Source organism: Cynara cardunculus, assembly GCF_001531365.2.
Source record: "Cynara cardunculus var. scolymus isolate 2C chromosome LG 11, CcrdV1, whole genome shotgun sequence".
Taxonomy (NCBI): Eukaryota; Viridiplantae; Streptophyta; class Magnoliopsida; order Asterales; family Asteraceae; genus Cynara; species Cynara cardunculus.
In genome coordinates, this window is record NC_037538.1 from 1,074,648 (window position 1) to 1,089,154 (window position 14,507).

The window sequence follows — 14,507 nt, forward strand, 5'->3', positions numbered from 1 at the left end:
AGGTTAAAAAAACAATTTTTTTTTTAAAACTTTCTACCACAGTTCTCTCGGTAATTTTCCCGCCTTTGCCCCCACCAACAAAAAAAGTACATCGAAATCAACAAAAATACCAAATAAGTCTTTTGAAATCAACCAAAAGTCATGAAAAAAATCCCTCAGAATCGACAAAAAACTAAAAAATCCTTCAAAATCAGCTTTAAAAATACCTCGAAACAGTAGAATCAAGCTACAGATACATCAGATGACGTTGCAGGCATTTATTCTACTTTAAAGGTGCCCCCACCAAACAAAAATTCTGAATCTACCACTGATTAATAGTTGAATTTATAAAAGATATCTCATTAATGAAATAATGCATTTATTCTTAAAGGAAATAAAATGTTGGCATTTATTTTAAAACGAAAGATTATTTAAGTTTAAGGGTGGTTTCTATGTATACATCAAACTAGAGGGGTAAGTTTTGACTTAACTCATATTTCAAGGGGAAAAACAATAAATGGAACTTCATGGATCCCCAATTTGATTTGAAATCATCCATCCGCCCAAATCACCCCTTTCCAACGGCTACATCTCATTCTCATATTCTCTCGCTACATTGTCCGTTGGAACCCTAATTCTCTCTCCATCACTCTCTCGATCTCTACTCTGAACAAGGGTTTTGAAAAAATGAAGCATTTTATGCAACCAAGAAACCCGATCTTGAGAGAGAATTCTGTTGATACTCCACCATCAAACCCTAGTTCGATTAAGCAGACTAAATCTTCTAGTAGAAAGCAGAAATCTTCTAAAGAAAATGCTCCACCTTCTGATATCAACGCTATTCCAGATTCGTCACCATCTTTCACAGGTAAACCCTCTCCCGTCGCCGCTGGTAAATTGAAATCCCCCCTCCCACCAAGACCTCCTCCGTCAAACCCTCTCAAACGGAAGCTTAGTAACGATTTTCCTCTTGAAAATGGTGTTGCTGGATCTTCTGATACAGGAGTCAAGGTGAGTCCATTTGACGTGATCTTTTCTTTTTCTTTTTTTCCGAATACTAAAATTGGGGAACTTTATATAATAGACATCAGCTGGATTGGTATAATGGTAAGGAATTTATTTTAATTTACTGTGATCTGGTTCAAATTAGGTTATTGTGCGAATGCGGCCAGCAAACAAGAATGAAGAAGAGGGGGAAATGATAGTCCAGAAGACATCTGGTGAATCATTGTCTATAGTTGGGCAACCATTTACTTTTGATTCTGTGGCAGATGGAGCCTCAACTCAGGCAAGTTTTTGTATCTTTTAAGTTTATATGAAATAAATAGACTTTTAACATTGATGAAATTGTTATTTATTTTCTGTTGCATTCCATTTGTCTATTCAGGTAGATATATTCCAGCTTGTAGGAGCTCCCCTTGTTGAAAATTGTCTTTCTGGATTCAACAGTTCTGTATTTGCATACGGGCAGGTATGAATTTGGCTTTTCTTGTATAGTGACTATGAATATAAGTATATAACAATTTTACGATGTTATTCATGGCTATTTATATATATTATGCACCATGAATAAAATTTGAGTAGACTGGGAGTGGAAAGACTTACACAATATGGGGGCCAGCCAATGCATTGTTGGAAGAGGAGTTATCTAGTGATCAACAAGGGTTGACACCACGTGTTTTTGAACAACTATTTTTTCGCATTACTGAGGTGAGATTTTGCATGTCATCTCTTGGTTTCATCTGTCTAGTCTATATTGAAGTGCCTTAATGTTCATTTGTCAGTCTACTCACATGTTAATTGCAAATTCGAACAGGAGCAAAGTAAACATGCTGACAAGCAACTCATGTATCAGTGCCGCTGTTCTTTTCTCGAGGTAAGATGATAGTTTATTTATCATGGACTGTTGAACTTCTGCTGTTACAGTTATCCTAATTCCGAAATATTGTATTTACAGATCTACAATGAACAAATTACTGATTTGTTGAATCCAGCTCAAGGAAATCTTCATATAAGAGAAGATACCAAAACTGGTGTCTATGTTGAAAATTTGACTGAGGAGTCTGTTAGCACTATAAAGGATGTGAAGCAGCTTCTGAAAAAGGTTTTAATACCCTACTCTCTTGTTTTATGAAAAAATGTCACAGTATTGGTCCAATGTCAAGTTCCTAGTTGTTCGATGACTATAGTTGACATCGAAAGCAATATAATGGGACATGGCATACCAGTGAGAGGCTATATGTATATATACATGTCTATTGCTTCCGTAGTTTGCCAATTGCAGGAGAATAGTGCATTTAACCAAACCAGGGTTGGAGATTAACTATACAGTTTTTTGCTGTTAGTTTATATATTCTAACATGTTATAAACATAATCTGAATTTTATCTTATTTATATAAATGAAACCATGGCCTTTAAAGGGCTATCCAGATGAAAAGCAAGTTGTACAGTTTATTTTAGAAAGATTCTGCAAAAGCAGGACCTCCATCTATAGCATGGATTGGTCACATTATCAGATCATCTATGAAACTTGTAGTTGTATCCCAGTTTCTAAACTAGCCAACAAAGACAAAAGGAACAATGGCACTATATAATGTTTTTGAGTCTGAAAAGCGAATGAAATTGAAACTCTTATAGAAATCGTACCTTGTTCTTTCATCCATAATCTTTTAGTATTCATTAATTGGCATATAGTTATGATATCATGCAACATGTAAAAGTTTTATATATGTTGAATTCAATATTAACCGCACTGGGAAAGGGACGCTGAAAGTTTGGGCAGCTTTTCTACTTGCTATTATTTTTTTCTATTGATTGGATATCTTTTTTTGATTTCATTGGATGATGTTAGTGGACGCTATGGAGATAACAACTGTTTTTAATATGTAAAAAGTACAACTAACAATGTAACAATCAAGGGTTTTATTGGGATGAATACCTGTGATAATACAACTGAAGCAGCATGACAAACAGAAGAAGAAGCCAATTCTTATTCTTTTATGCCTTTCTGCCTCTGGTGTTCTTGAACCAATCCTAACCTATTGGTTTCCTAGATGAGTGGAGTAATGGTTTATTTTGTGCAACTATGTAACCTTGTGCTTTTTGGGTGATTTGTCTTAACATTGATTGGTTGCCATTTGACAAGTGCTGCAGTCATCACAAAACGTTTGTGTCCAGATTTTTTACTTTGTCTCTGTTTTATGTCTTTCTTAGTATGAAGTTCTATGCAGGGGTTGTCAAACAGGAGGATAGGAGCTACAAGTATAAATTTGGAGAGTTCTCGGTCTCACAGTGTTTTTACTTGTGTTGTTGAATCACGATGCAAGGTAATAAGATTCTGGATGGAGAGGGTAAAATTTCAAATTATTTGCTTTTGTGGTATACATGACAAAAGCTTGTTGATACTTTATATTAGGGTCTAGGGACCGCAAGCTAATTATATCTTGTTTTCTGATTTCTACAAATCAAAAATTCAAATTCTATAGAGCATGGACGGTCTGAGTAGCTTCAAAACTAGTCGAATAAATCTTGTTGACCTTGCTGGGTCAGAGAGACAAAAGTTAACTGGTGCAGCTGGAGAGCGCTTAAAAGAAGCTGGGAATATTAATCGATCACTTTCACAGCTCGGGTATGATATTTGATTAAAGTTTATTTCATTTCTATTTCTAAATTTGAATCTATATTTATGATTGGTTTCATTTATGTGTTGGATTTGCAGAAACTTGATAAACATTCTAGCGGAGGTTTCACAAACAGGAAAGCAAAGGCATATCCCTTACAGAGATTCAAAATTGACGTTTTTGTTGCAGGAATCTCTTGGTGGTAATGCAAAACTTGCTATGGTCTGTGCCATCTCTCCAGCACAAAGGTAACATGATAATTTCCTCCCCAAGTTGTTTTTTTTCTTGATACTTCTAATTCTCTGTGTTTTGACTTTTGACTTCATAAACACATTTGTGCTTTAACTTGGACTGATATTTAAGAATTGATGGTACAGCTGTAAGAGCGAGACTTTTAGTACATTGAGATTTGCCCAGCGTGCCAAGGCTATTAAGAACAAGGCAGTTGTTAATGAGCAAATGCAGGATGATGTGAATACACTACGTGAAGTGATAAGACAACTTAAGGTACATTTTCCATTCTTTCTCATTCAGATACCTTTCGTAGCTTGCAATTTTGTGATACAGAGATTAACTGGAAATGGTATTTAACAGGATGAACTGCTGCGTATGAAGGCAAATGGCAACCAAGCTGACCCAAGTACAGGCTATTCAACAGGGTGGAATGCTCGTAGAAGCTTGAATCTTCTGAAATTTAGCCTCAATCGTCCAATGATGTTACATCAAATGGACGATGATATGGATGAAGAAATGGAAATCGTTCAGGAAGCTGAGCAAGTTCTTTCAGCAGCCACTGAAGCATACAACAATATGGACACAGGTAGATATGGAACCTTAACTAGTGATTTTAAGTTAAACATGTCTGGAAGTAGAATAATTAACAACAAAGATTCTGATGCAGATGTCAATATGAAAGAAGAGATGTCTGAACTAATTGACAAGGGTGAAGTTACAGTGGTTCAAAGTGGTGATATTGATAAGAGAGGGTCAGACTGCTCTAAGATCAATACAGCCAGTCACTCTATAAGAGTTGCTGGAGATGATGAAGAAATCTCAGTCCATTGTGATGAAGATTCTTTAGGGAAGGCCAATGATGCAAGTTATCCATCCACTACCAATTTGTTGAACAAAGAACAGGAATGCATCCCTGTGTGCCCACCCCCAGAATCAGCAAATGACGTTTCTATGGATGATGCTGGAAACGACACATCTTCTTCAAATGATTTGGGGGACCGTGTTACTCCTAATCTAATGATAGTACCATCCGAAGTAACCCTAGTCCTGAAATCTCCAACTCCAAGTGTTTCACCAAGAGTTACTAGCAGCAATAGAAAGAGTTTGAGGACTTCCTCGACATTGGATGCTTCTCAGAATGAGCTTGCGAACAATATATCCGAAGCTATTATGTTTTCCCATGCGAAGCCCTCGAAAAGCATTAGTGCTTTTGCTCAAACCGACCGTTTGGCGGCCAGTCTCCATCGTGGTCTTGAAGTAATTGATAAACATCGCAAAAGTTCTGCTCTGGGACGTTCATCATTCAGGTTTTCTTACAAACCTGTAAGCTGTGAACCAACATCGATTAGAAAAGATGTTGGTGTGCAAACTCTTTCTCAAGAGAAAGAGTTAGCAGAAGAGAAGCCCATTCCGTTTTTGTGCAGCAACTGCAAGTGCAAAAGCTCAGAAGTAGTAGAAGATGGGAATGATGGTTCAAATCTGCAGTTGGTTCCTGTTGATGACTCACAGTTGGTCGATAAATCTAGGCAGCTAGTTCCAAAAGTACGATTTCTACAGAAAGTTTTGCATGTATTCATTTCATTTCTGCTCTTATTCACGTATGACATTCCTGCAGGTAGTAGAAAAGGTCTTGGCCGGAGCTATAAGGAGAGAAATGGCACTAGAAGAGTTCTGCACCAGGCAAAACTTTGAAATTATGCAACTTAATCGTCTGGTATGCTTGTTTCTGTTGCTCATTGCCAATATATAATTAACTTTCATTATTTGACCACCTTCATGCCATCACAGGTGCAACAGTATAAACATGAACGGGAGTGCAGTTCAATCATTGGGCAATTGCAGGAAGACAAAATTGCTCGTCTTGAGAAATTGATGGATGGTGTTTTGTCTGCTGAGGAATTCGTTGATGAAGAATTGACGTCTTTAGCAAATGAGCATAAGGTATGCATTTCATTTCTTAGTTATCTTGTCAAATTTCTATGCTCAACCCATTTACTACTCTTTTTTATGCTTCTTTTCCTGCATGTAATACAGATTCTGAAGGAAAAATATGAAAATCATCCAGAAATTTTAAGGACAGAAACCGAGTTAAGAAATGTACAAGATGAATTGGAACGTTACAAGAACTTCCATGATATGGGGGAGAGGGATGTGTTGTTGGAAGAGATTCAAGATCTAAGGACCCAACTTCAATCTTATATAGATTGTTCGCCTAAGTTGTCTCAAAAGCAGAGTACCGTCTTGCAAATAACCTATCCGTGTGAATCCGATGGAGCTCCATCTTTAAGCACTATTCCAGAATCAACTGTGGAGAGTGCTGAACAGAGATTTGAATCAGAGAGAATCAAATTCATTGAAGCAGAGAGCAAATGGATTTCTCTTGCAGAAGAGTTGAAATGTGAACTCGAAGCTAGCCGGTTGCTTGCTGAAAAGCAAAAGCAGGAACTTGATATAGAGAAAAAATGTTCAGAAGAGCTGAAGGAAGCTATGCAAATGGCCATGGAGGGTCATGCGCGCATGCTTGAACAGTATGCTGATCTAGAGGAGAGACATATTAACATGCTTATTAGGCAGCGCAGAATTCAAGATGGGATTGAAGATGTTAAGAAAGCAGCTACTCGAGCTGGAGTAAGGGGCGCTGAATCCAAATTTATAAATGCCCTTGCTGCAGAAATTTCAGCCCTAAAGGTGGAAAGAGAAAAGGAGAGACGACATTTTAAGGATGAGAATAAAGGGCTTCAGGCCCAACTAAGAGATACTGCTGAAGCTGTCCAGGCTGCTGGTGAATTACTTGTCCGACTCAAAGAAGCAGAAGAAGCTGTTGCTGCTGCAGAGGTGAGTTCCCTATTGTTTGTGCCTTTGTAGTTATCACTCTAATGTTTATTTGTGGTTGCATTATCGACACTCTTCTTGTTTTCTTGTATTTCTCATCTGAGCTGCTTGAAATGTTAAGTTGAAACTTCTATAAGTCTATATGTAGTTGAATAATCACTGAATATATCCAATGCACATACCGGTCAACTCCTCCTGTTAATTGCTTTTTGGAGATGGCAGTTTGATCCATATGCATGATGCGTCACTACTGTTTCTTTCACCTTACCTAGGATGAATTTTTGCCATTCATAGGAAACAAAATCTCCCAACTTCATGAACTACACATGCTTTTCATATGAATCATAGATAATATTAATGCTTTGTGATGATTTATGGTAGGATGATAGTGAAATAATTCTTATTTTCACTAATTTGTAAAGATGTAATAAAATAAACTAGGATATTGAGAGTTCGATAGCATTGATTTTGTCCCTTGTTCCTATATAAACTACAACGTTTCCATTTCGGAATGTCCCATAAAAATTACAACATTTCTTATTTTGGGAAATTTGTTAAACTAAGGGGGTGTTTGGTTAGAGGTATTAAACAGTAATCAATAGGAATGAAAATAAAAGAAATTGTTTGCTATTATATAATATAATGGGCTCATTCCCCCATAAGCCCAAATTTTCATTCCAGATTAAACTGGGGGAATGAAAATTCATTCCCATTTTTATCCCCCAGCATGAACCAAACAGCCCCTAAGATTACGTTGTATAGCCATTGTCTTAAATATCAATGAATGTGCTATCTATGAATATCAACAAGTTTTTCTGTATCATAAAGCTCTTCCACTGAATCTACTTTTAATCTCCCATACGTTTGATTTTTTATGGAAAAGGTGGCTTTTAACAAAATATATTCTGCATGTTGCGTAGTTAGATTATAGTGCAGTGGCCAGCATAAAATAGTGCGTGCTATATAGTACTTTTGATAAAATAATTCCATGTTTGTTGCTATAAGCAATTCTATATAGTTCATCATTACTTTTAGATGTTAAGTTTTTAATATTTTCCTCAGAATTTGTTATCACCCAGAGCCCGTTATAGTGACAGAATTGTTAAGTTTAAATCACTGTTGCAACTGAATTCAAGCGTTTGCCTTTCTTTGTCAACGTTACCCTGCTCGTGCATCGTTTTGTGATATTTCATAATGGTGTCTCTTTAGTCTAGTCACTGATTGTAGATTTGGCACACTGATACATTTTAACATATGCAGACACGAGCTAGAGATGCTGAACAAGAAACAGAGAATGCTTATAAACAGATTGAAAGACTAAAGAAAAAACAAAAGAATGAGACACCGCCCCCGGTTTATGATATGCCAATATATGATGGAGATGAGTCAAACATCACATTTGACCAGCAACCCAGAGACGAATTCTATAATATCGACAAAGAAGAGTTTACCACACTACCAGAACCCTCTTCTTGGTTTTCTGGATACGACAGATGCAACATATAGGTACGAATATTCAATATCCAGATTTGTATGTACTGATAGAAATTCTTGTTATGTATAAATAGCAATATGATATAAGCTTTTAAGGCCATGTCTTTTATCAAGCCTTTTCCTGGTGGTTCTCACATACAGAGAAGACCACTTTATATGTCTTCCTCTCCTCCCTTGTATCCCGTTTGAAATTTTTGCACCATAAGAAGCTGGATGAATTATTTTTTTCGAAACCATCTTCCCAATAATCTCTAGCCTTGTTTTTATTCATTTAATTATTTATAATTTATAATATTTGTATTTCATTCTATCCTCTCAGTTGCCCACACTTCAGTTTCTTCTCTCTAATGATGATCTCATTTTGGAACAATAGATAAGGGATGTAACCTGTAGGGCCCAAGTTATATAGAGACCAAAGGGTCTTTGGATCTCATAATTAGAATTTCAAAATTTACAATCTTGGATCATTTATTTTTGTTTGGCCTTTGGTGTCAATAAGATAGGGGAAATCTTCAAGTAGATCATGGTCTACTGCTTCTTTGTGTATAATTTGAAAAAGAGAAGGCATAGACAGGGAGTTCACAAGTACCATCTTTGGAGCCCTCCTGAATCCTGTTGTCTGGTGAGTCTCCTTCATGTCAGTGTAGACCATTAAACAAGTAGCTTGTGGTCTTGTCTTCTCTCATATTTATATCTTCCTACTTGTGGACCACTAAGGGGGTATACATAATACTGGACCAGAGGATAGGAAAACAACAAAGGAGATAACAGTCCTAGCCATACATTATCCAAAGGAGATAGATAACCCTTCTTTTTCTCTTATTTCTTTCTTTATTTTTCTTTCTACGAAAATTGGAGGATTTAATAAGAACACCAAGACAGGGAATGGGCCATGATGGGGACAACTTGAAAACATTTTGATTGGAATTAGATATGGGAAGAAGGTATTACAAGTGGGAAACTATCTTGAACAGAATTATTAGCTTGGTTGAACCCAAGTGTTTGGCCAACCGCGCTTTTTGTGAGAATATGTGGAATCCTAGTAGATTACTCTCCAAAAGTGTCATTTAGTAGAGAGATAGGATTGAGTTCCTAGAGTGGTAGACCTTGACTTTGATACTATCCACCATTTCCACATCATCCACAACCACAGTTGACCACTAGCCACCACTCTAGCGACCACCTCCTCCTCCACCACCATGGGTAACCACCATATAAAATCATTAAAACAACATTTAGGGGCAACTTGTCTGGTCATGTCCTACTCATGCCAAACACCAGATAGACAACTTGTCTAGTGTAGTCCTATCCAATGATTCCAATCCAATATTGTTCTCTTGTCTTGTCCAGTTCCGTTGTATCTAAAAGTGCCCTATAGGGGAGAGAGAAGAGGCTCCGACATTTACGCTATGTTCTCGAATTTTGGATGGAAAGAAAAGAAAAGAAACGGAAGGAAAGGAAAAGAAAAGAAGAGAAAGGAGAAAAAAAGCTCCTTTTTATGTGTTCTTGAGAGTTGAGACCGAAGGGAAAGAAAGGAAGGAAAGAAAATTCATATTCTTGAATCTTGAGGGGGAGAGAGAGGAAATAAAAGATGTCATTTTTACAAATATAACCTTATTTATTTTATAATGGAATGTAATTGATGGGTATATATGTAATTTTATAAATATTTTAAATTTTTATTAATTCTCTCACTTTCATTCCTTCCCTTTCCCTTCCTTTCCTTCGTAAAAGAAACTCGAGAACACAACGATACTGAAAAGAAATTGTTCAAGTCTAACAGATATGAAACTCTAACATGTCCGTTCTCTTTGACGGTGTAGCATTTCCATATAAAATAATCAAACAACATTTAGGGGCAACTTGTCCGGTCCTTTAATCGTGCCAAACACCAGATAGACAACGTGTGTAGTCTAGCATGTTCTCTTGTCCTCTCCAGTTCAGTCCTATCTACATACCAAACACTACCTAAAAGTGCCCTTTAGGAGAGAGAAAGAGGATCCAACATATATTGAAAAGAATTGGCCTAAGTCTAACTGACGTGAGACTCTCTAACACTCCAGTTCTCTCTGATTAGGAGCAGTTGCAGGTTGAGGGTTATCACCCCTCTGATCTGTAGACTGTAGTTATAGTGGACCAGATTGGTGCTAGAACAGTAACTTGCAATGTAATAGTGTTATTACAGATTAGGCTTTGAATCTAATATGTGAATTTACCAATCAGTCCCTCCCTGGTTTCTTCCCTCAACTGTAATGGAAGATTTGAATGAAAGGAAAGAGGGAATGTAATGGAAATCTGGTGAAACAGAATGGATGTTAGTTGTAAACCTAATGAAACATGATATACCAACCCAAGTAAAAGCTTTGTTAGGGTGGGAAGAAAGAGACATAAAGTTGAAGGGGCAAAGAGTGTAATTGGTGACAGCCTGGTTACTGGCCCCTCTTCCCTAATCATAACTCATACTAATGAACCCCACAAACAAACATCTCTCCCATCAATGCCCCCCCCTAACATCACTATTCCTTTCCTACCTTCTATTCTCTTCTTATCAATTATTCTATAATGTTTAGATTTATAAGTTTAGAAATGCAGACTCTCTTTTAGAATTCTGTTTTTAAAGCGTCAGGTTTATGGGAAAATCGTAGAGAATGAAAAACTGAATAACACATAGTAACCGTTCGTCTGAACAATACGCACTTGGACATACAAGTAACTTGTAAGCAATTTGTTTGGTATGCACGTAATCAAGAAACAACTTCAATTACTTGTATGCATATATGTATACCGTCCAGATGAATGATTATTGACAGATAAACATTGACTTTTGAAAAAGACACTTATTTGAGGACAAATTATAATAATAACGTAGACAGTTATTTTGGGATGAGGAAGTATCATTTTGTACGTACCAATGGACTTGTTAAAGTAGTTAAAACCTTTTCATTGGAGTAAATTATAATTTTCCTCTCTTTGGTTTCACTCAGTTAAATTCTTTCGTTAGATTAGGGGTATTTTAGTCATTTTTGTAAAAAAAAAAAATTTCTTTTTTAAAAATAATGTAGGATTCAAAAATATTCTTCTAAACTAATATGAAACCAGAGGGACGAAATCTGTAACTTACTCTTTTCATTACCACTTAAAAGTCATGGGACTAAGGGGTGTTTTACCAAGTGTTTATCAGCAATAAGTACCTTTTTGGGTAACATTTGCAACCATTTAAATGGATTTTTATTTAACAATTTTTATCCGATAAACGTTTATTGGATAAGATTCTCGATTTTTGCTATGTTTTTTACCAGGTAAGATTCTCGATTATCGTCATGTTCACCTGATTAGGTAAGTGATACCTTGGAAACGCTTACCCACTAAAAGTTTGGTAAACGACCCCTAGATTTTTGCTTTTATGTTACTAGTAAATGATTGGAAATATGTCAATAAGTAAATAAATGGCACAAGTTTTTACTGCTAAAAGTTACCATTTTTAATATGATTACAACTGTGTACCCTCTATTTTTCTTTTGTTACTATGATTATAACTTTGTACCCTTTGTTTTCTTTCTTTTATGAAAGGAATGGTAAAAGGGAGATTCACTTTTTAACCATACATTCCCTTTTATTTGTAAGAAAATGCTTAAAGTAAATCAAAATAAGTAACTTTCGGTTAAACATAAAAACTATGATTGTTTCAATTTACATTTTTCATTACTTTTAAGCATAAAATGTGATGTTATTTTGACATTTTTCAGAATGTTAATTTAAATGAAAAAGTAACGTATTTTAACTTTATTTTTATTTTGGATAACGTACTTTCAAAACTTTCATTTTAGTACATAAGATGTAAAATTTTATATATTTAAGTGCTCGGATAACCGGTTGAAGTATTAACTTGTTACCATGCTGATATGACAAGTGATGTGGTATCCAACTCAGTATTATTTGCTATTCAACTCAATTTCATCTCATCACTCGTCACATCAACATGGTAACCGGTTAATACTTCAACTGGTTACCCGAGTAGTTAAATGTTTAAAACTTTACATCTTAGGTACCAAAATAAAAGTTTTGAAATTACGTTACCCAAAATAAGAATCAAATTAAAGTACGTTACTTTTTCATTCAAATTGTTCATTTTCATTTGCCTTCTCATCATAAATTAACATTCTGAAAAATGTCAAATAAAAGACTAATTATTGTGAGAACTTAAAAAGAGAAAGGTTAAGAGATGGTTCACCTTTAAATCATTGAAATTTTTTGAAAAAGTTTTGTCTAAAAATGCATATGTATTTTCAGATAAAAAATTTCAATTATTCACATATAAACATTTCCTCGATATTAGCCTTTTCGTTAAACCTCTCACTATATATACACATATAAAAGCAGACTTGGGATCATGTGAGACAAAACTGTTTTCGTGAGACACGTGAGACAAGTTTTTCACACTTGAAACTTCACAGCAAAATGCTGTGAAGGTAACCTTCACGGTGTTTTCKCTGTGAAGGCTCAAACTTTTTTTTTTTACTTTCACAACGTTTTGCTGTAAAGTTTCAAGTGTAAAAAACTTGTCCCACGTGTCTCATAAAACAGTTTTGTCACACGTGAACCCAACCCTATAAAAACATATGTAACTTTTGGAGTGATGTTGTTTAATGAAAGTGTGTGACTATAAATGAAGTCTTTAAATTGATTCTTTAATAAAGAAAATTGATGAATCATAATCTAATATCACAATCACTTTCATAACTCTTTCTAACAACAAAAAAGCTACAGTTCACTTATCATGTTAATCAAAAGAAAAAACGTAATATCTATTCAGATCAACAATCAGTACTTCTCAATAGACACAACAGATCAAAAGTCAGCAATTCTCAATAAACATGAGAATCTGTTACCGAATACTGTTTATGTCTTATTGATTAAAAACCATTAAAGAGGGGTGGATTGAAGTTGAATGACATGTTTCCTTACTATTTGCACCAAATAAATCACCTTCTAAAACAATGTGAAGTCAATGTCAATGTTCAAGAAAGTTGGCTCAACCACTATTTGGTGGATAATTACTCAATAGGGGGCCAACCCCAACTATTCCACAAAGAACCCTTATCCCCTAATTACATTCCCTTGTACCATACTTCATCTTTTGCTTCATCAAACAAAGTAAATGACCTAAAACCAACAAAAAAAAACCATTCAATCACTCAGTAGTAACCTCTTTCAATCATCAGATTCAAACATATACTGCTATAAGCATTTGTACATCCTGCTTTTCAGGCTGTACCATGTTAAAGAACGAAGCATTTCAGGTCTGGGAAAAAAAAACCCATGTTTGGAAACGGCGTGTGAATGGAAAAATGATTGGGTAGGTTTGTGATAGTTGGTTTCACTTTTTGTTGTTAACAATCATCATGAATTGCCATAAATTGCCTTAGAATGTACTTTACATTTGCACTAGTGGTACAACTTTTAGGTACAAAGTCTAAGCTTACTTGCTACTTGCTAGTACATATTCGTGATTGTATTTTTTTTTTACACCAGTGAAATGTCGATATCAGCTGTTTAATTTGCAGGCTGAGTTAAAACTGCTTTATAAGTTAGAAAATATTACGGTATAATAAGTTACTTGTTACTGTACAATAATACGCAGGTATAAATGTTAAGTCAGAAACATGACAAACTGGAGGGAAATACGGGGCTAAGATAAGGTTGATACAAGTTGTGATTCACATGTGATGGACCCTATTTAATATATGTTTCATTCGTATCTCTAGTTTTCAACTCCTCATTTATTGATGAGATGGATTATAACCCGACAAATTCTAACGACCAGAAATTATGAATTCCCATCAACATCTTGAAAGCATTAATGAAGTATACTAAATGATTCATTACCAGATTCAAACTTATACCGAATATCTTGTATGATACAACTCATTATTGCATATACCCATCTGGTTTGTTCACATCACCCATCATTCTTATTCAAAACCAGACAAACTTCACTGTTTAATGTCCCCACAAACACCTAATTATGTTTACGTTTTAAAAAGATTTAAAAAACTACATTTGAGCAGATAAAACTTGTACACTTTGTTTCTTGAAACATTTTCTGTTATTTTAAAGCAAAACTGTTAAATTTTATCTGAAAGGTTCAATCACTTGTGTGAATCTAAAGATATCTGGTTCAATGTTACTAAATCAAAGACGTTAGGGTGTGCCTGTTTTAGGCCCCTTTTCCTTCCTCTCTTGTTTCCCCGTTGCTTGCCCAGGTTTTGCCTGCCTGGGCCTTCCCTTGTGGTTGGTTCGTTTCTTTTTTCTCTCCTTTCTCTTGGGGCTTCTTGGCTTTTCCTGGT

At 35.5% G+C, this 14,507-nt stretch overlaps 1 protein-coding gene across 1 annotated transcript; it reads left to right on the forward strand.

Annotated features, from left to right (window-relative positions):
* The first annotated feature begins 666 nt into the window (after nucleotides 1-666).
* Nucleotides 667-8,346, forward strand: LOC112521848 (kinesin-like protein KIN-12A). Its single transcript, XM_025130840.1, has 18 exons — nucleotides 667-990; nucleotides 1,130-1,267; nucleotides 1,367-1,450; nucleotides 1,564-1,689; nucleotides 1,796-1,855; nucleotides 1,937-2,083; nucleotides 3,211-3,306; nucleotides 3,466-3,608; nucleotides 3,699-3,848; nucleotides 3,978-4,107; nucleotides 4,195-4,420; nucleotides 4,631-4,663; nucleotides 4,772-4,969; nucleotides 5,048-5,376; nucleotides 5,450-5,548; nucleotides 5,623-5,775; nucleotides 5,869-6,669; nucleotides 7,927-8,346. The coding sequence occupies exons 1-18, from the start codon at nucleotides 667-669 to the stop codon at nucleotides 8,170-8,172; spliced, it is 3,483 nt and encodes a 1,160-aa protein (XP_024986608.1). The 3' UTR covers nucleotides 8,173-8,346.
* Nucleotides 8,347-14,507: the final 6,161 nt, after the last annotated feature.